Below are 21,938 nucleotides of genomic sequence, written 5' to 3'. Positions count from 1 at the left end.
AGGGCTCTGGACTCTTGACTGGAGGGTCGTGGGTTCAATCCCAGGTGGGGGACACTACTGCTGTACCCTTGAGCAAGGTACTTTACCTAGATTGCTCCAGTAAAAACCCAACAGTATAAATGGGTAATTGTATGTAAAAATAATGTGATATCTTGTAAAAATTGTAAATCGCCCTGGATTGTGCTGAAGAATGTGAAATTAAGTTCTATAATTAAAAAAGTAACTCATTTATTAAGTGTACATAAGAACAGGACAAATGCATTTTTTTTTACATTTATTTTGGTACATGGGACTTCAAAGTCCCGTCAGCATTTTAAGAATTCTAAACCCCACACATTGAATAATAACGTGTGTGATAACATTGGAGGAATCTTTGGCCTCAAAATGATGAAACATGTTTGCACTCACTTGTATACAATACATCTGATATAATATTTTTCATACTTGCCTTTTATCACTACAATACAGAAACGTTGTTAACATACAGCGCTAAGGCAGGACCTCCACGACTGAAAGGGTTAAAAGATCAAGGGACAGGAGCCACATTGGGAATTAATGGCTATTGGTTTGATGTGACGTATGACTTCTTACTGTTGAACTAGAAAAATAATCAAGTTTAAAAATGTTTTTTTTTTCTATTAAAATAACAAGATTGAATTTTTTTTATTTTTCTTTGCGTTGTGATGTCCAGACCCCTTAAGCTTCACTCCCAGGGGCCGCTGGTGGTCGAATCAATCTATTTAAGCAGCAGCAGATCTCAATAACACCATTTCTGAACCAACATTATACAAGTGCACATCTGTGTGAAAAAAAAAAAATGCTAGGGTCCTATTGAAATATGTGAAGTAGAGGGATATAGATTCTCCAACCTTGTATCAACAGACCCTTTCTTTCCTTGATGTGATCAAAGGTGTGATGTATTATTATTCTGTTAAACATGTAAGAATGTGCTGGAAACAAAAGTATTTTTTGTTCGAATGTTTGCATGCAGTCTCACTGTTATTCTGTACAGCTAATATGTATAACCAGCCTTTCAGTAGAAACAAAGTATATTGTTACATGTAACTTTGAACCAAGATATGCACAGAACTCAGATTCCAGCTGGCTCACAATAGGTGAGGTTTGACCGTGTCCCTTCTCATAGAAATTAAAAACAACACACACCATCTCCGCTTGTCTGGAAGTAATTTATATAAATGTGAAAAAATAGTTTATATTAATAACAACACATTGAGCACCTGCACCTTCCAAACTAAAAACGTTGACGGACAGGAGATGAAAAAATAAAAAAGAAAGAAAGAAAATCTATAATTTTACAGTGCAGACGTCCAAATCAAACCCTGTGTTGAAGTGGGTCGAGGTACAGGTGTAAACTATGAGGGGGGAAGAACAAATTGCTCCAACAAACAAAAACAATTAGAAACTCCCTAGTCCTGGGTTTCAGAACAGCCCTCCATGAAGTCTGTTATTGAAATGACCAGCACATAACTGAATGAGTGAAACCAAAGACTGTTGGTGTTTCTAATCCTGACCATAACACTACAAAGGAACGCATCAGAGAAGACTAAAGGAATAGCAGACCTCCGAGTTCAAATGAAAATCATTCAAGTAAAAACAAAATGTGCTCATATGAGATCTACACTAGCACTAAATCGAAATGCAGTACTACATTCAAATGTGCTCATATGAGATCTACACTAGCACTAAATCGAAATGCAGTACTACATTCAAATGTGCTCATATGAGATCTACACTAGCACTGAATCGAAATGCAGTACTACATTCAAATGTGCTCATATGAGATCTACACTAGCACTGAATCGAAATGCAGTACTACATTCAAATGTGCTCATATGAGATCTACACTAGCACTAAATCGAAATGCAGTACTACATTCAAATGTGCTCATATGAGATCTACACTAGCACTGAATCGAAATGCAGTACTACATTCAAATGTGCTCATATGAGATCTACACCAGCACTAAATCGAAATGCAGTACTACATTCAAATGTGCTCATATGAGATCTACACTAGCACTGAATCGAAATGCAGTACTACATTCAAATGTGCTCATATGAGATCTACACTAGCACTGAATCGAAATGCAGTACTACATTCAAATGCGCTCATATGAGATCTACACTAGCACTGAATCGAAATGCAGTACTACATTCAAATGTGCTCATATGAGATCTACACTAGCACTAAATCGAAATGCAGTACTACATTCAAATGTGCTCATATGAGATCTACACTAGCACTGAATCGAAATGCAGTACTACATTCAAATGTGCTCATATGAGATCTACACTAGCACTGAATCGAAATGCAGTACTACATTCAAAGTTTTGAGAAGTCTTGTTTACAGCAGGTTTCACAAACCCCGAGTTACGCCAATGTTACTGTGGATTTATAGAACCTGCTGATACAGACAATGCTAAATTCTTCATCAAGACTGTTGCCCTAATTTATTACTACATTCTTTAGTAAACAGAAGGCAGGATCCCAACACCTCCTGCTTTGGTCCGAGCTGAGTTTGTTCCCAGATTGTAAAAACAGCAGCGCAAGGAAGAGGTGTTGAGCCGAGGGGAGGAGAGCCTGGTACAGGCATCACAGAGCCGCTTCAGAACCGGAGAGCCATCGCCAGTCTCACAGAGAGCATGCAGAACCGGAGCGGATTCAAGTCTCAAGTCCTGGTGGCTCAATTCAATGCCCACTCTCCTCCATGTCTGATTTATTTATTAATTTCTTTGTTAACTTGCGTTGACCAGCCTGGAATTGAAATACCGGGTCTTGAGATGGAAAATGCTTGGTTGCAGCAATTCAACGCCCCCTCCCCAACTCACAAGAGAAGGACCTCAGCATTTTGGTCTTAGGTCTCAGAGATTGCTGCTCCGAGTGCTTCGTACTGGGTTAGTTGATATTTAACTTTAAGAAGTCATCATATAAACAGCAAGAATGAGCAATACAACCCCTACCGCTAGGTGTAAATCATATCATTTTTTATATATATATATATATATATATATATATATATATATATATATATATATATATATATAAACAAAACACAAATTAACATATTTACATTATTAATTAAATTGTGGTTTGTCTGGGTTGGCAAATGAACAGAAATCCGTTTCTCCAGGTAGGAAGCATGTAGACAAACAGGAGCTGCTCTGCGTATCCCTGATGTTTTGTCAGTCAGTCAGTGCTGCTGCTGCTGGGCTCTGTGGTCTGACAAGACAGACGAACAGCAGGAGGGCAGTGTCAGGACGCGGTGCTGCTGCTGCTCTCCGGCTCTGCGCTCTCCTGCCTCCTGCTGGCCGGGGAGATGTACAGGAAGTTGCAGCCGATGTAGAGTGGGAATGCAAGAAGCCGACTGTCCAGATTCATCACAACATACTCCTGCAAAACAGAGAGTGCAACATCAAACATGATCCAGCCACGCTGCTTCACCTCCCAACCCCTCATCAGCTCTAACCAAGAGAGCCACACTGCTTCCATCCCCCAACCCCTCATCATCTCTAACAACTACAGCCAGACTGCTTCCACCTCCCAACCCCTCATCTCTAACCACTACAGCCAGACTGCTTCCACCTCTCAAAACCTCATCTCTAACCACTACAGCCAGACTGCTTCCACCTCCCAACCCCTCATCATCTCTAACCACTACAGCCAGACTGCTTCCACCTCCCAACCCCTCAGCTCTAACCACTACAGCCAGACTGCTTCCACCTCCCAACCCCTCATCATCTCTAACCACTACAGCCAGACTGCTTCCACCTCCCAACCCCTCATCATCTCTAACCACTACAGCCAGACTGCTTCCACCTCCCAACCCCTCATCATCTCTAACCACTACAGCCAGACTGCTTCCACCTCCCAACCCCTCAGCTCTAACCACTACAGCCAGACTGCTTCCACCTCCCAACCCCTCATCATCTCTAACCACTACAGCCAGACTGCTTCCACCTCCCAACCCCTCATCATCTCTAACCACTACAGCCAGACTGCTTCCACCTCCCAACCCCTCAGCTCTAACCACTACAGCCAGACTGCTTCCACCTCTCAACCCCTCATCATCTCTAACCACTACAGCCAGACTGCTTCCACCTCCCAACCCCTCATCATCTCTAACCACTACAGCCAGACTGCTTCCACCTCCCAACCCTCATCTCTAACCACTACAGCCAGACTGCTTCCACACCTCAACCCCTCATCTCTAACCACTACAGCCAGACTGCTTCCACACCTCAACCCCTCATCTCTAACCACTACAGCCACACTGCTGCCTTCCCTCCCAGTCCCTCCTCAGTGTTCTCAGATGGGTGTGTATACTGGGATCGTTCTCTTACCTGGTCTTTCTCCAGAGCCAGCACCTGATAGCCAGTGGAGCGGCTGCAGATAACCTTCCCGCTGCCATCGAAGGAGGCGAGACGCAGCCTGGTGGAGGAGGAGGAGAGACAGGGGTGAGATACACTATCACAGATACTGCACTCAGATTGAACACTTCATGCAACTTGCTTCTGAATATGTAGCAGTCTCTTACAGCCTAGCAACACACTGTGTTCGTACTGCATTTGGTAGTATTATACATAATTATTATTATTATTTTTTTTTTTTAAACATGCAGTTTATTTATTCTTGTTAACTTGTGTTAAGTACAATTGCTGTGGTTCACCTGTATGCAAGGTGTACCTCTCCTGTCTCGCCTGTATGCTAGGGTCTTAGGTGGCCCTGTGTGTGTGCCTTTATTTTATAGCAAGCCCTTACAATATTCAACACCTTAAAGTAAAAAGAAATATCCCAGGAGTAAAGAATAAGTTGTGTAGGTCTTACTTTACCCCAGTGAATTAACTACAAAACAAAGGATGCCAAATAGCAGTTCAAGTTCAATGTTGTTTTGTTTATTCCCGAAATAAATAGTACATAAAGCTGACAATGCATTTTATTAATTCATTCATTCATTCATTCATTCGCCATTGCCGTTTCTTCACAGTAAACAGCGGCCATCGACACGCTTTCATAAAGTAATAACATGAGGTTTACTTGTGTTTTTTTAGCTGAACAAGCAATCAAAAACTGAAATTTAACTTTAAACACTTCAAATAAAACAAACATGGAAATGGCGTTGTAAAAAAAATATATAATACACTCTTCATAAAAATCACTACACAACATTTTCAGGAAGTTGGGCACTGTTTAAGTGAGGCATTTCAGAATGACATGCTTGCCTTTTTTCTGTCTCATGACAGATTCTGACTTGCTCTAAAGCAGCACAATGCTTTTTTGACCTAGATGGCTTATTATAGAGATCACTATGCGTGTGCGCAGAATCTGGTTTGTTTACTTTTTGCTGTCTAAAACTTTTATATAGAGGCACGAGCGGCTGTGTTGATGTTGTGTGTGTTTTATTTTTTTTAATTTATTAATCTCACATCACACAGAGCTCATTTTCATTTGCCATTTTTTAAAACTGCCACACAACTTCTGGTGAGGCTGTAAATAAGTGCAAGGTATTGTTGTCATTTGTAGCCAATACGAACAGCGGATTTTTATATCCGAATAAACCACGGCTCATGAGGGCACTTCAAGTGAAATGCTGGGTGACGCACACTTTGTGGCTCCAATGAACTGAAGAAAGAATAATAAACAGAAACGAAGAGAAAAAGTAAAAATAAACAAGTTTATTATTTGTATGTTAATTATTAGGTCTTCCCTCCCGTTCTCTCTCTCGTTTCTTTGCACCTGCATGTTATTATTATTATTATTATTATTATTATTATTATTATTATTTATTTCTTAGCAGACGCCCTTATCGATGGCGACTTACAATTGTTACAAGTTATCACATTACTTTTACATACAATTACACATTTATACAGTTGGGTTTTTACTGGAGCAATCTAGGTAAAGTACCTTGCTCAAGGGTACAGCAGCAGTGTCCCCCATCTAGGATTGAACCTACGACCCTCCGGTCAAGAGTCCAGAGCCCCTAACCACTACTCCACACTGCAAGGATATTTCATCACTTCTTGACCTTTGACACCGCTCGCTGGCGCATGCGTATTTCAATCACCGAGTGAAAGCCGGGTGTGCAGTTGAAAGTAAATTTCACAATTTTGAATGAAGTGCTTGTTCGTTTCGTGGAGAGGATGGCACTGAGCAAACCATCCAGGAGTAATGAAAGTATGAGGGTTTAAACCAGACTGGGAGAAAGAGTTTGCTTTTACTGAAAACCGTGGTAAACTCGCGTCTCATCTGCAACAAATCGCTTACACACTGTAGCCCGTACAAGGCGAGGAACCTCAAACGTCATTATGAAACAAATCGCAACACATTTTCATCTGAATGTCCTCCTGGATCAGGCTAAAGGCAGGTGCTGCTTTCGGCCTTCAGTAAAGAAGCTGCTTTACCGACTCATGTAGGTTTTGTGTGGCAATCCCTTTCAAAATAAGGACAGTGCATTTGTCATCCACAAAGCTCTCAACCGTATGTAACACACAGCACTCAGATCTTCAAGGGAAGAGCTTGTCAGAAATAATGTTTTTGTGAAATCAGATCCTTTATTATATTTTGCTTCATAATAACTGAATATTTTCTTTAGAGTGTGTAATTCATACAGTATAAACAGATATAATGGAAAAGCTCCAGTTTGTTACATTTAAAGTTTAACACACTGTAGATCTACAGTACAATACAAATTACACAAACTGGGTAGGCTCTGCAATGTTCTATCCCTTGTTCTTGTGTATTTTGCTGCTAAAGAGATTTTTACAGTACGTGTCTCTCGACCATATGGAAATTTTGGTAAGCGGCTCATAGGGTGAGGAACTTTGGCCACCAGTGAAATATTCGGACATTTGTCCGAGCACTAATACTAATATATACATATACACATAAATATTTAAACATATATATAAATCAATCAAAAAACATTTCCATTTTAAAAAATAAAATTGCTTTTACCTGTCCAGTCTCACCTGTACACTAGTTTACCTGCCGTTCCCTGTCCCGTCTCACCTGTAGGCTAGTTTACCTGCCGTTCCCTGTCTCATCTCACTTCTAGCCCAGTTTACTCACTGTTACCTGTCTTGCCTCATCTGTACACTAGTTTACCTGCCGTTCCCTGTCCCGTCTCACCTGTAAGCTAGTTTACCTGCCGTTACCTGTCCCGTCTCACCTGTAAGCTAGTTTACCTGCCGTTACCTGTCCCATCTCACTTCTAGCCCAGTTTACTCACTGTTACCTGTCTTGCCTCATCTGTACACTAGTTTACCTGCCGTTCCCCGTCCAGTCTCACCTGTAGGCAATGTTCCTGCGAGGCTGCAGGCTCACAGACCCCCCGCACGGCTGGCTCAGAGTGTTCCTCTTGAAGACAATGAAGCGGTTGGTGTAGGTGACCAGCAGATCGAACCCAAAGTTAAACCCTGTCCATCTCCAGCAGTACTGCAGCGCAAAGTTGATACAGAGAGAGGGAGAGAGAGACTGAATAATTCTCCACTGTGCAGAATACAGAGAAATCAGACAAAATGTAGAGACAAGCCGTCAGAAAGCGGAGGAAGCAGAAATCTCTGCACAGGGATTGAAAAACTAAAAAGACACACACTGGGCAAGATTCCTATTTTTTGTAACTACAAGTTTTACTCTGAAAGAAAAAAAGTTGAAGTTAAATTAATAAAACTAAGGACTTAAAGCTCCTTACTCCAAGTCCCTAAATTACATGTCTTGAGGTTTGGTCACATCCTGGGGGGCATGTTTTCTTTTTTTGAAGGAAATCATGCTTCTGATGATTTGAGCAAAGGGCTTTGAGAATCTACCCCACGCATGTCCAGTGCACTTGCGTTTCAATGCGGTCTTCTCAGGAAAACAAACATACAAAGCTGTGTACTCACGTCTCCGTCCTTGGCCAGCTTCCTGCCGCAGCGCATACTGCTCACCTCAAACTCCTCCTTGTTGGCTTCCTGAGGGCTGCAGGAGAGCAAACAAACAAACAAAGTACATCAGCAACATCCACACATCCACACATAACCCAGCAACATCCATACATAACCCAGCAACATCCACACATCCACACATAACCCAGCAACATCCACACATCCACACATAACCCAGCAACATCCACACATCCACACATAACCCAGCAACATCCACACATCCACACATAACCCAGCAACATCCATACATCCACACATAACCCAGCAACATCCATACATCCACACATAACCCAGCAACATCCACACATCCACACATAACCCAGCAACATCCACACATCCACACATAACCCAGCAACATCCACACATCCACACATAACCCAGCAACATCCATACATCCACACATAACCCAGCAACATCCACACATCCACACATAACCCAGCAACATCCACACATCCACACATAACCCAGCAACATCCATACATCCACACATAACCCAGCAACATCCATACATCCATACATAACCCAGCAACATCCATACATCCACACATAACCCAGCCACGGTTCCAAACACACAAAATAAAAGCAGACCTACCAATAATGAAAAACAAAACAGGTCACTAAAAAATATATATATATATATATATATATATATATATATATATATATATATATATATATATATATAATTAAATAATTAGCTTGAACATTTCGGACAAAGGATAATGTGACCTGGTATGCTGACGAATCTGTATCTCTGTGATTTCTTTGACAGGCACCTCAGCTGTGCCCTGATGAGGTTCAAGGCTGGACCCACTCAGCCTCAGTAACTCACCCAAGGTCATTGTCATGCTCTGTCCTCAGCATGGCAAACCACTGCTGCTTGTAGACCGCTGACAACCAGTCTGAGAAAACAAACCAGATAACAAACAGTAACGTGCAGTCCACAAAGAAAGAAAGCCCTCACGTGAAGAGAAATGATATTCCATGAAAACAACACTGATTAAACCCATACCACAAAGGTCTGAAGAATTTCACATACACAAATACACAGATTTATAAGAAGCGTGTGGGTGTCCCAAAGCAGATTTATCTTTCTAATTTCAATGGCCAGCTTCCAGGAGTGTGATGTCACAGTACCAGCTTCACCAAGCTTTGAACTCAGACCTCTGCTCAGCAACGGCAGTGTGTACAACATATACATTAAACAGAAGTACATGCTCTGCTACACAGCACATGGATGGAAATACGTATCACTGTATAGCAGTTTGATCCATTTCTGGTTTTACTATGAGTTTAAAAAGAACACTACGTAGCACAATTTTTGTTCCTGGGTAGTAAGTGTTATTTCCTAATTGCTTATGCCTCAAAAGTATAGAAAATGGCTATTATTCCCCACAAACTTTGCTTTTGTGACCAGGACAGTGATATTTTGAAATTTACCTATTTCCAATGAGAAAACGGGCGAATTTGTGTCTTTTCGTTCACATAAAGTCAGAAAAAAACAACATATGAATCCAAATTAACATGTATTTATACTAAAGTAATACAAAAATGACTACAAAAGATTTAGAAGTGAGTAGTTTTTCGAGATTTACGATTATACTGTAAATCACTTTCACGAATCAGCACCCAAATGTAGTCTCCCATCATGTTCTCGTTATACTGTCCTTGGTAGCGGTGTTCAAAGTCCACTATATCCTGGTGGAAGCGCTCGCCTTGCTCCTCCGAGTACGCTCCCATGCTCTCCTTGAATTTATCAAGATGAGCATCAAGGATATGGACTTTGAGGGACATCCTACAGCCCATTGTGCCGTAGTTCTTCACCAGAGTCTCAACCAGCTCCACACAGTTTTCGGCCTTGTGATTGCCCAGGAAGCCCCGAACCACTGCGACAAAGCTGTTCCAAGCCGCTCTCTCCTTACTAGTGAGCTTCTTGGGGAATTCATTGCACTCCAGGATCTTCTTTATCTGTGGTCCGACGAAGACACCGGCTTTGACCTTACCTAGAGCTTTGACAAATTGTTTCATAAGGCCCAATTTGATGTGCAGTGGTGGCATCAGCACCTTCCGGGGGTCCCAGCCGTACTCATCATACTTCAAGGCGTCCAGCAAGGTCTTGATGCTGTTGTAATCGTCTTTGAGGTGCACCGAGTGAGCCAGGGGAAGAGACAGGTACTTGTTACCATTATGGAGCAGCACGGCTTTGAGGCTCCTGGATGAGCTGTCAATGAAGGACAGTATAACAAGAACATGATGGGATACTACATTTGGGGGCTGATTCGTGAAAGTGATTTACAGTATAATCGTAAATCTCGAAAAACTACTCACTTCTAAATCTTTTGTAGTCATTTTTGTATTACTTTAGTATAAATACATGTTAATTTGGATTCATATGTTGTTTTTTTCTGACTTTATGTGAACGAAAAGACACAAATTCGCCCGTTTTCTCATTGGAAATAGGTAAATTTCAAAATATCACTGTCCTGGTCACAAAAGCAAAGTTTGTGGGGAATAATAGCCATTTTCTATACTTTTGAGGCATAAGCAATTAGGAAATAACACTTACTACCCAGGAACCAAAAAAAAAAAAAAAAAATTTGTTACACGGTGGAATCACCCGAGCTTGTTACCTGTACATTGGGCTAATCAAGCTTGTAGTAAAACCTGGAATGGGTGACACTGCTGTGCAATAGGAGTCTTATTTTCACCCCTGACACACAATGGTACTTTAAAGGCAACTACAAAAATAATCAATTTGTGAGTAAATGCCAAAGCAACTCTGGGCTTACCCACCGAGAACCATTGTGCCCCTTCTCTGTGTTAAAGTGTAAAAGAGATTGCATGTAAAACAGGCTGGGAGCTGACCGGTGTGAAGGATGGCGTCTCGCTCCACTATCTTGGCGGAGGCCAGGTCGTTGATGACGTACTGCAGCCGGACGTGTCTGAACACGGGGGCGAAGACAGCTCCCTGCTCCGACTCCAGGAACGCATCTCCCGAGGCCAGCTCTGAAACAGCAGGGGAAGGGTTAACAACAAGCAAATTCACACCGATACACACGCTACCCACACCCACAACTGAGAGAGGGGGACAGAGGGAGGAGGAGAGACAGACTCGCTTACATTCTGTGAAAAACATTCTCTGGGCAAGATGTTCAAAGCTTTTCACTCATTAGTCACACAATAGTTTGTCTTTCTCCACCCAAGCTGGAAATGTACCAGTTTTACTGTTGATGATGGTCATGTGTAACCAGTGAGAGAACAGTATAATGCAGCCTACGACTAATGCACCTGCTCTTTACAGAAAAAATACCCATCTACAAAAAAAAAAAAATACAAAAATAACACTTAAACGGTTTCGTAAATTCTACCACATCCCCTGTAAAAGAGGGTTAAACCTGAGACAAGCAGACTCATGCACGCACACACCCACCCACGCAGACACACGCACGTACGCACGCACGCACACACGCACGCACGCATTCACACACAGTTCTCTGGCAGACGGGCAGAGGGTGGCCTGACTAACCTTTCCTTTTCTTGGCGATCCAGCCATCTGCATCAGCCAGGAGCTGCTTCTGGGGACCACTCCAGGAGGGCACAAGCTGCAGGAACATCCACTGAAACAAGAGAGAGACACACACTGACACGGGTGCCACGCTGCCACCACACCAACAAGCTCCAAGCCGAGCATTTTTAAATTGCACAGGTATCGTCCAGGTGGAAAGAGAGATCTTTTTGCTCAAAAGAGCCAGCTGCCCCAAGAAATTCTCTGGAATGCATAAAAACTGTTTGCAATATCTGATGTACTGATGAAATGATATTCCATGACTCACCTTTCCTGAGTGACTACAAACATGTTTTGACATTTGATGCCAAAGACTCCTCCACTGTAATCTCACAAGTTATTTTTCAACATGTGGGGTCTAGAAGTCCTTTGAAGTCCCATTTACCAAAATACATGTGGAAAAGATTTGTTTGTCCTGTTCTCATGTATACCCAAAGGAGTTTTTTAATTATAGAACTTAACTTTGCATTCTTCAGCTCCACAAAAGTAATTGAGGACTGAGTGTGTTAAAGCCCTGGTCGGCACACCTTTAAACAGGTGTGTAAAGTCAGTCAGTCATTACCTTTTTGAGCGCAGTGTAGACGTCCATCTCAACCTGCATCACAAACAGGTCTGGAGAGCCGATCAGCTGCTCCATCAGCCCTGCACTGGGGCCAGAAGAGACAGCAGGAGTCAAACACAGGGGCTGGACAGCAGCGTGTTCAATAACATTACAACAACTCAGATCTACAGGCATTTGTAATCTGGCTGCTGGCTTTGCACCGCAGGGAAGATAAGGTAGCTAGCTATTGTTTATTATATTTCTATTTTTTTTTTTTTTTTTTACTATTAAAAGACAACATTCAGATACGATAACTTTTAGATCAACAACATCTAGTCACACAGTTAAAGTTACCCAGTCAGCATGGTGTTCGTTCTCATTGGTTGTGTTATAAGGGGGCGTGTGGTCCCGGGGCTGTGCACCGAGTGTGTTCGTTCTCATTGGTTGTGTTATAAGGGGGTGTGTGGACCGGGGGTGTGTTCGTTCTCATTGGTTGTGTTATAAGGGGGTGTGTGGACCGGGGGTGTGTTCGTTCTCATTGGTTGTGTTATAAGGGGGTGTGTGGACCGGGGGTGTGTTCGTTCTCATTGGTTGTGTTATAAGGGGGTGTGTGGTCCCGGGGCTGTGCACCGAGTGTGTTCGTTCTCATTGGTTGTGTTATAAGGGGGCGTGTGGTCCCGGGGGTGTGTTCGTTCTCATTGGTTATGTTATAAAGGGGTGTGTGGTCCCGGGGCTCTGCACAGAGTGTGTTTGTTCTCATTGGTTGTGTTATAAGGGGGGGCGTGGTCCCGGGGCTGTGCACTGAGTGTGTTCGTTCTCATTGGTTGTGTTATAAGGGGGTGGTGTGGTCCCGAGGGTGTGTTCGTTCTCATTGGTTGTGTTATAAGGGGGTGTGTGGCCCCAGGGGTGTGTTCGTTCTCATTGGTTGTGTTATAAGGGGGCGTGTGGACCGGGGGTGTGTTCGTTCTCATTGGTTGTGTTATAAGGGGGTGTGTGGACCGGGGGTGTGTTCGTTCTCATTGGTTGTGTTATAAGGGGGTGTGTGGTCCCGGGGCTGTGCACCGAGTGTGTTCGTTCTCATTGGTTGTGTTATAAAGGGGTGTGTGGCCCCGGGGGTGTGTTCGTTCTCATTGGTTGTGTTATAAGGGGGTGTGTGATCCCGAGGGTGTGTTCGTTCTCATTGGTTGTGTTATAAGGGGGTGTGTGGTCCCGGGGCTGTGCACCGAGTGTGTTCGTTCTCATTGGTTGTGTTATAAGGGGGCGTGTGGTCCCGGGGGTGTGTTCGTTCTCATTGGTTGTGTTATAAAGGGGTGTGTGGTCCCGGGGCTCTGCACAGAGTGTGTTTGTTCTCATTGGTTGTGTTATAAGGGGGGGCGTGTTCGTTCTCATTGGTTGTGTTATAAGGGGGTGTGTGGTCCCGGGGCTGTGCACCGAGTGTGTTCGTTCTCATTGGTTGTGTTATAAGGGGGGGCGTGGTCCCGGGGCTGTGCACTGAGTGTGTTCGTTCTCAATGGTTGTGTTATAAGGGGGGGGGTGGTCCCGGGGCTGTGCACTGAGTGTGTTCGTTCTCATTGGTTGTGTTATAAAGGGGGGCGTGGCCCCGTGGCTGTGCACTGAGTGTGTTCGTTCTCATTGGTTGTTTTATCAGAGGTAAGAGTGGCTGCGGTTTTAATTACCTGAGCTCTTTCATTAGATCCACGCTCTGGTGAGTCATCAGGTTATTGAGAAGCCACTCCAGACACCTGTAACATACAAGCAACTACCTGCAGAAAATATTTTATTTACTTCAGTTATCTATCTATCTATCAGTTCACCTATCTATCTATCTATCTATCTCAATATTACAGGACAGACTCTATCAAACAAAAAACAAGTTCAATTGGACAGAAAGTGTCTCAATCTATGGTTAAGTTTCCTCCAGTCTTTAATTTTGATTTATGTCATCTAATTTATTTTAAGGAGGAGAACAGCTGTTCATTTTACAAAACAATCACTGAAGCAAAAAAAAGCTTTGATAACATGGCTCTTTTCAAACACACACAAATACTCGCGCCTTCAAAAAGCAAACTGATGCCCACTGAAGGAATTTAGTGGCTGGTATCTCAAGATTTTCATCGACTTTTTTTTTTTTTTAATGACTGCAGAGATGTTAAGACTCCTACTGCATGGCAATTTCACCCATTCCAGGTTTTAATATGAGCTTGCTTGGCCAGTTTTTAGGTAACAAGCTCAGGTGTGTCTCACTAAACTCCTAGTAAAACCAGGAATGGATCAAACTGCTATGCAATGGGAGTCTTATTTCCATCCCTGGACTGAATGTTTCACAGCAATAGAAAACTGGACCGTGTACGTGTTGGGAAGCAGACTGACTTTTTCTTCACAGAGTCCAGTCCGTAGGTCCCCGCGGAGGTGTAATAGCCACAGACCGTCTTCACATTGATAGTCTCCTTCATGGTCTCTCCACACTGCTGGATCAAACCGTCCTGCAGACAGACAGGGACACAGGGCTTCATCATTACTCAAGTCATGGACATGTACATACAAGGATGGAAATAAGACTTGCACAGCATGTGATCCATTCCTGGTTTTACTAGGAGCTTAATAATACTTCTAGGGGCAGCAGTGTGGAGTAGTGGTTAGGGCTCTGGACTCTTGATTGGAGGGTCGTGGGTTCAATCCCAGGTGGGGGACACTGCTGCTGTACCCTTGAGCAAGGTACTTTACCTAGATTGCTCCAGCAAAAACCCAACTGTATAAATTGGTAATTGTATGTAAAATAATGTGATATCTTGTAAGTCACCCTGGATAAGGGTGTCTGCTAAGAAATAAACATTAATACACACACACCCCTGAGCTTGTTATCTACACACTGTGGCTAATCAAGCTGGTAGTAAAACCTGGAATGGGTGAAACTGCGATACAATAGGAGTCTTATTTCCATCCCTGATATACTGTCGAAACATTTGCCTGCTATGTCTTTATCTACTCAGATTGTACGATTATCACATAGAATCGCTCATACAAGCACATGGGCTTGTACATGGGTATTTGCTGCTATCTGATTCCTTGTAACACAAAGCTGAGGATCTGGTAACACTGACATATATCAGTGTTACCAGATCACAATATATTTTTGGTTTCATGGGATTTCCAGTAAAAAAAATAAAATAAAATAAATATTCAACATTGAAAACATTGAAAAAGCCTCATTGAATTGCTGGTGCTCAACCTTTATTATGCTAGTCAGGAGCTATAGTTACAAGACTGTGCTGTTAGTGTTCCTACTTATAGGATGAATGGGCCCCATGACCATACTGCCTTATAACCTTATCAAGAGTGAGCACTGCTTTCATCAGGGGGGGACAATCCCGGTCCTGGAGGGCCATTCCACTGCAGGTTTAACAGGTAGAATTAGATAAGGAACCTCTTCAGGGTCTGGATGCAGGTTTAATTAAACCATTTAGAACAGGGTTGGAACAAAGACCAGGAGTGGAAAGTCTGGCTTAAGTTTTTTAGTATTCAGAATTATTATTATTATTATTATTTTTTTAACTGGAGTTACCAATTATTTTTATATATACCCCCACCTACTTTTGAATGTCCAGTTATGTTTTTTCTCCTCACCGCAGCGAGTCCCCACACAGCAACAGGCGTTCCGAGGGCATGCGAGCATCCTCCAATCTCACAAGCCTAACGCACCGAGCAATCCAGAGCAGAGGAGGGCGGGCTACCGATCCCAAAGAACAGAGACCAGCCCTGCTTTTTATCCACTCTGAATGTGCTCACTGTCTGGCCATTACGGTTCGCTGTTGCGCGATCCCCCACCTCGGGAGGGTCAGAGCCAATGTGATGCCTCCCTCGGGGTCCCCAAAGTTCAGCCTCTTTGCACAGCCTGGATGCGAACTGGCGCCGTGCAAGCTGTGTGACTCAGTGGCAGCGCTTTAACTGGATTAGCCACTCGGGGACCCTAGTATTTACAAATTCAGCAGTATTGATTCAGCACTATTTTAACAGGTACAAAAAAAAATAGAATAAAAAGGGAGTTGCCCAACACTGACCAGCTGAAGCATGCAGGCGGCGGCCAGGATCGTGACCACTCGACTGGGCTTGATCAGAACATCGTCCCGGTACAGAGACCCAAACGCCACCTGCAGAGCTGGGACAGGAATAAACAGCACAATCAGGAAACAAAACAGAACGACGCAGCGATAGAAATAAGACTCCCACTGCGAAGAAAGAGTCAGTCAGTCTGCTTCCCAACACGTACACGTTCTAGTTTTCTATTGCTATGAAACATTCAGTCCAGGGATGGAAATACGACTCCCATTGCATAGCAGTTTGCTCCATTCCTGGTTTTACTACAAATTTATTCGTACACACCTGAGCTTGTTGCCAATACACTGTGGCTAATCAAGCTTGTATTAAAACTAGGGCTGCTCCGAGTAACAGATTAATCGGACCGATTAATCAATTAAAGAGTTGATTACAGATTATTTTTTTTACAATTTATCCAATCCAATAGAAGATCTGCATTTTCTCTGCGGCAGTGCAATCGTAAGTGAGAAGAGGCGGGACATACAGTTGAAAGTATTCTCTGCCTCAGCTGGCAGTCTAGTAAGTTTAACCAATGGGAGAGTCAATGATCTGCCCTGGTTTTGCAGTTGTCCAATCATGAGTGAGCAGAGGTGGGACATAAATATGCTAGGCCCTAAGTTGTGTAACAATAGCTGAATTTTTGCACGATGTAGCTTATTATAGAGCATTATTGAGACTGTCGAAGTAATATTTCAAATTACTTTTTACTAATTAAAAAATGTAGCCAGGTGCATAGCTGTATGATGAACTCAGCTCAGTTGTCTTGTGTTTTCAGGTATGTGACTGACAGTGGCCCAAATGAAAGGTTGTTCTGTGAAAATGTGTTACATTTACTACTACTACTACTACTACTACTAATAATAATGCTGTTATACAGACTGAATTGAAGTACTGCTATGCAGGACAGCCGCTATAAGATCATTACCTTTATTAAAAATGTGGATGAATTAATCAATCTAATGCCCATAGATTAACCAATCAAAAATTTGAATCGAGCCCTAATTAAAACCTGTAATGGGTAAAACTGCTAAGCGATAGTAATCTTATTCACATCCCTGCGATGGATCAGATTCACTAAGCAAGCTCTGTGTTTGAGTGAGAGATAGAGTGTGAGAGACAGAGTGAGAGTGAGAGTCAGAGAGAGAGACAGACAGACAGAGTGAGAGTCAGAGTCAGAATGAGAGACAGAGTCAGAGAGAGAGAGACAGAGTCAGAGAGAGAGTGAGAGTGACAGAGTCAGAGAGAGAGAGACAGTCAGTCAGTCAGAGTGAGAGACAGAGTGAGAGTGAGACAGAGAGAGTGAGACAGAGAGTCAGAGAGAGTGAGTCGGAGTGAGAGTGAGAGACCGAGTGAGAGACAGAGTGAGGTCAGAGAGACAGAGTGAGTCAGAGTGAGAGACTCACCCTCGGTGTCGATGTTCTGGTCCGGTATCTCCAGCTCAATAACGTTCATACTGGACTCCTTCCAGGAACCACTGAACATGCTGGAGAAATACCCTGACTGAGGGGAGAGTGGGAGAGAGGGGGTCAAATAAACACCACTTGCACCTTTGCTACTTTTTCAGTTAAACATTTAAAACACTTATTTTCAGTTTAAACCTGTACAGAAATAAACTGATAACCCACAATTCTGTTTCTTACAAAAGCTTTCCTTGATTTTTTGTTTTTCTGCCACAATTTTTGTTCTTGAAGGAAATAGCTTTTGATTTAATATCCCTGCTCATGGTTTTTTTTTTATTTACTTTTTTTGAAATGTTAAAACAGTTTGTGTGAACTCTGTGGAGTTCGAGAAGTTGCCCTGGCAAAACTTAAAAAAAACACGTATATGCATTATAAAATAGATACATAGAGAGGCAACTTAACATGGCACAATTATACACATAGTGAATGAAGAGGAGTGTAAGCAAAATTAGGTGTATCTGAAATTGTGGGTTATCATTTTTTTCCCAGGACTCCCCTTATCCCTTGACAGTGAAAACCTGCTTCTAGAGGTTAGTCTCTGAAAACAGCACCACCTACAGGACACTTTCCATCATTACTGCTAAAAAAGCTTCAGATTTCTATTGTATTTATTTAGCCAGGATAGAACCCTTGAGATATAAAAACAAGTAAAACAATTCCAATTACGCAATCCTAAATATGCAACAGGCTGGGCTTTAACAAGCTTCACACACACACACAAAAAACAGGCTGGAGAGGTGAAAGCTGGCTGCAGTGACTGCCCTGGTCTCAGGTGGATCAGGTTGGAGAGGTGAAAGCTGGCTGCTGTGACTGCCCTGGTCTCAGGTGGATCAGGTTGGAGAGGTGAAAGCTGGCTGCAGTGACTGCCCTGGTCTCAGGTGGATCAGGTTGGAGAGGTGAAAGCTGGCTGCAGTGACTGCCCTGGTCTCAGGTGGATCAGGTTGGAGAGGTGAAAGCTGGCTGCAGTGACTGCCCTGGTCTCAGGTGGATCAGGTTGGAGAGGTGAAAGCTGGCTGCAGTGACTGCCCTGGTCTCAGGTTGATCAGGTTGGAGAGGTGAAAGCTGGCTGCTGTGCCTGGTCTCAGGTGGATCAGGTTGGAGAGGTGAAAGCTGGCTGCAGTGCCTGCCCTGGTCTCAGGTGGATCAGGTTGGAGAGGTGAAAGCTGGCTGCAGTGCCTGGTCTCAGGTGGATCAGGTTGGAGAGGTGGAAGCTGGCTGCAGTGCCTGCCCTGGTCTCAGGTGGATCAGGTTGTAGAGGTGAAAGCTGGCTGCAGTGCCTGCCCTGGTCTCAGGTGGATCAGGTTGGAGAGGTGAAAGCTGTCTGCTGTGCCTGGTCTCAGGTGGATCAGGTTGGAGAGGTGAAAGCTGGCTGCTGTGCCTGGTCTCAGGTGGATCAGGTTGGAGAGGTGAAAGCTGGCTGCAGTGCCTGCCCTGGTCTCAGGTGGATCAGGTTGGAGAGGTGAAAGCTGGCTGCTGTGCCTGGTCTCAGGTGGATCAGGTTGGAGAGGTGAAAGCTGGCTGCTGTGCCTGGTCTCAGGTGGATCAGGTTGGAGAGGTGAAAGCTGGCTGCTGTGCCTGGTCTCAGGTGGATCAGGTTGGAGAGGTGAAAGCTGGCTGCAGTGCCTGCTCTGGTCTCAGGTGGATCAGGTTGGAGAGGTGGAAGCTGGCTGCAGTGACTGCCCTGGTCTCAGGATGATCAGGTTGGAGAGGTGAAAGCTGGCTGCAGTGACTGCCCTGGTCTCGGGTGGATCAGGTTGTAGAGGTGAAAGCTGGCTGCTGTGCCTGGTCTCAGGTGGATCAGGTTGGAGAGGTGAAAGCTGGCTGCAGTGCCTGCCCTGGTCTCAGGTGGATCAGGTTGTAGAGGTGAAAGCTGGCTGCTGTGCCTGGTCTCAGGTGGATCAGGTTGGAGAGGTGAAAGCTGGCTGCAGTGCCTGCCCTGGTCTCAGGTGGATCAGGTTGGAGAGGTGAAAGCTGGCTCCAGTGACTGTCCTCACCTGGCTCAGATGGATACAGGCAGTACTCACCTGGCACAGGTAGACTTTGTGCAGGTTCCACTCTTGCCCCAGCGCACAGATCTGGATATCGCTGTTCTCTCCGTTCAGAAACAGCGTCTGGTAAATGTACCATGAAGTGCTTTTCAACTTCTTCCTGCAGGAGCAGAGGGAAGCCGCAGCGTTTCAATACAGAGAACGGTACATTACAATAAGCACGCCTGCTTTGAAAAGCTGCTGTGGACAAAACTCTCAACATAGGCCTAACATTTCTGTTGGTGTGTCTACATCTGTCGGCGCGTTTCATGCTGTACAATAATGACATGTATAATATATATATATATATATATATATATATATATATATATATATATATATACACACATACATACATACATACATACATATATATATATATATATATATATATATATATACACACATATATATATATATATATATATATATATATATATATATATATATATATATATACACACACTTCTTATACAGCTGAAGGGCTATTTATCTGAGACATCCTGAAATAAATTAATCATTTAAACCTTTTGTGTACATCAAAAAAACACATTATATATATGCGCACACACACAGTAAAACAGTAATAATTACAATAGTAAAATTATATTTGTATTTCCCAGATTCAAACACATACACTTGTACACCAATTTTTGTTATACTATCTCAATTATCAGCACTAGTGGGTATCTTTCTGTGTGTGTGTCTATGGGGTAGCGCTGCAGACCTGCGCGGGGTGTTGAGCAGGCTGTCCCCGTCCTCCTCGCTCTCGCTGTCACACTGACACCCCGAGCTGCGCTTCCTCTTCCTGCACTCGCACCCGCGCCTCGACTGCTGGGGGCTGCCTGCCCCCCCCACGCCAACCAGCCTGCTGCCTAGGGACCCCATCCCCCTATACCTGCCAGGGAGGGAGACATGAACACAGGGGGGGAGGGGGGAGGGGGGGAGGGGGGGAGGGGGGGGGGGGGGGGGGGTCAGTTAGCTTCAGCACTGTTCAGACTGGAACTTCAAGCCACTCCACCCACTTGAGAGAATTACACACATTGCAACCAATGCTAACACACACCTTTCATCTAATGTACTGGCTGTAAAACAACTAATATAATAAACCATGCTGTTTAGCTCAATAGTCTCAAACCGTAATGCAGGGAGAGTCCTTATTAAAATTACACACATTGCAACCGATATACGTGCTGTACACAACTAATACAGCACTCCGAGATGTCTCAAACTGCTCTGCGTGGGGAGTGGTAAACAGATACCGTGTCAAGGGACAATTACTATAAGAAAACAGCAAGTGGAGCGCTCTGCTTTTCAGTGATGGAGACTAAATAACTCCCGCCCCGCAACTTACAGAGTCCACACGAAGGTTTGATTATATTGGATGGTTTTGTACATTTCAATATTTGTTGAAATTATTTTTTAACCACCAAATTTATTGAGATGTCCATAAACAAAAACACATAAGTACTGACACATTATTTAAGCAATGTTAGACTTCGTGAAAATAACTACACGTGGTCATTGTTTATGACAGTGTTTAATATTATTTTTGCGCTGTTTTTTAATACTGTATAAACACACGCATTCGCATGACATACAACAGCATTAGCTCCGGTACCCGGGTACACTGTGTACTCACGTACAGCACAAACTACAGAGATACATTAATAACTGCCACAGAATTAAGTTGATAGTGTAACAGTTTCTTCTTCCCTTACCTTTCGTATTTTGTAGTTTATTAATTTTCCTTAACTAAGTCAAAACTTAATAGCCCAGTTCCCAAGTAAAATGACCGTTTTTATCTATCTGAATACCTTCAACAGTCTTGCGTTTAAATCCCTGAGAATAACATGGTCGCCTGAAGGTATCCGTTTCTTCATATTACTTTTAATTTGACACGGTTCCTTTATTTTAATTTTAATTTTAATTTTTATTTTACTTCATTCGTTTCTTTGCTCGCTCGCCTCTTCCTTGCTCGCTGTTCGACAAGTTTTTGTTGTTCGTCACCTGACTCGCAGCCAATCACACGGCTCGAAATCTTCAGGAACGACAGACCAACGAACTATGCACCAATCATAAGCAGATTTACCAGAGCCCGTAACCTATCAGATACAAATGTTTTAAAATTGTGCGTCACTCAGCCAATCATAAAGTGACAGGATTGTTATTGTTCCTCTTGACCAATAGGAGGATGAATAAAATAATAGAAAGATGCACGTTTTCACTCTGCCAATCAGTAGGACAATAATAACAGCAATCAAAACCGACCAATCAGACAACTAGAGAAACGCGACTTCCCGGTTA

General features: G+C 43.3%; 1 protein-coding gene across 4 annotated transcripts; it reads right to left on the bottom strand.

Annotated features, from left to right (window-relative positions):
* Positions 1-211: 211 nt before the first annotated feature.
* LOC131706781 (germ cell-less protein-like 1) lies at positions 212-21,710 on the bottom strand. Of its 4 annotated transcripts, none has more exons than XM_059008511.1 (15): positions 21,449-21,710; positions 20,359-20,529; positions 19,629-19,752; positions 17,548-17,644; positions 16,108-16,205; positions 14,420-14,532; positions 13,726-13,791; positions 12,071-12,155; positions 11,470-11,560; positions 10,809-10,949; positions 8,776-8,845; positions 7,902-7,977; positions 7,310-7,455; positions 4,362-4,449; positions 212-3,411 (listed from the first exon to the last, which is right to left on the bottom strand). In XM_059008511.1, exons 2-15 carry the CDS (start codon positions 20,517-20,519, stop codon positions 3,274-3,276), a joined length of 1,494 nt encoding a protein of 497 aa, XP_058864494.1. In that variant the 5' UTR covers positions 20,520-20,529; positions 21,449-21,710; the 3' UTR covers positions 212-3,273. The 4 variants fall into 4 exon arrangements, with proteins under 4 accessions (XP_058864494.1, XP_058864492.1, XP_058864493.1 ...); XM_059008509.1 differs by having other exon boundaries at positions 21,574-21,710; XM_059008510.1 differs by having other exon boundaries at positions 21,353-21,709.
* Between the last annotated feature and the right edge of the window lie 228 nt (positions 21,711-21,938).

This window comes from Acipenser ruthenus, chromosome 37 (assembly GCF_902713425.1).
Source record: "Acipenser ruthenus chromosome 37, fAciRut3.2 maternal haplotype, whole genome shotgun sequence".
Classification (NCBI taxonomy): Eukaryota; Metazoa; Chordata; class Actinopteri; order Acipenseriformes; family Acipenseridae; genus Acipenser; species Acipenser ruthenus.
The sequence above is the reverse complement of the archived record's forward strand: the minus strand, read 5'-3'. Positions and strand labels throughout refer to the sequence as shown.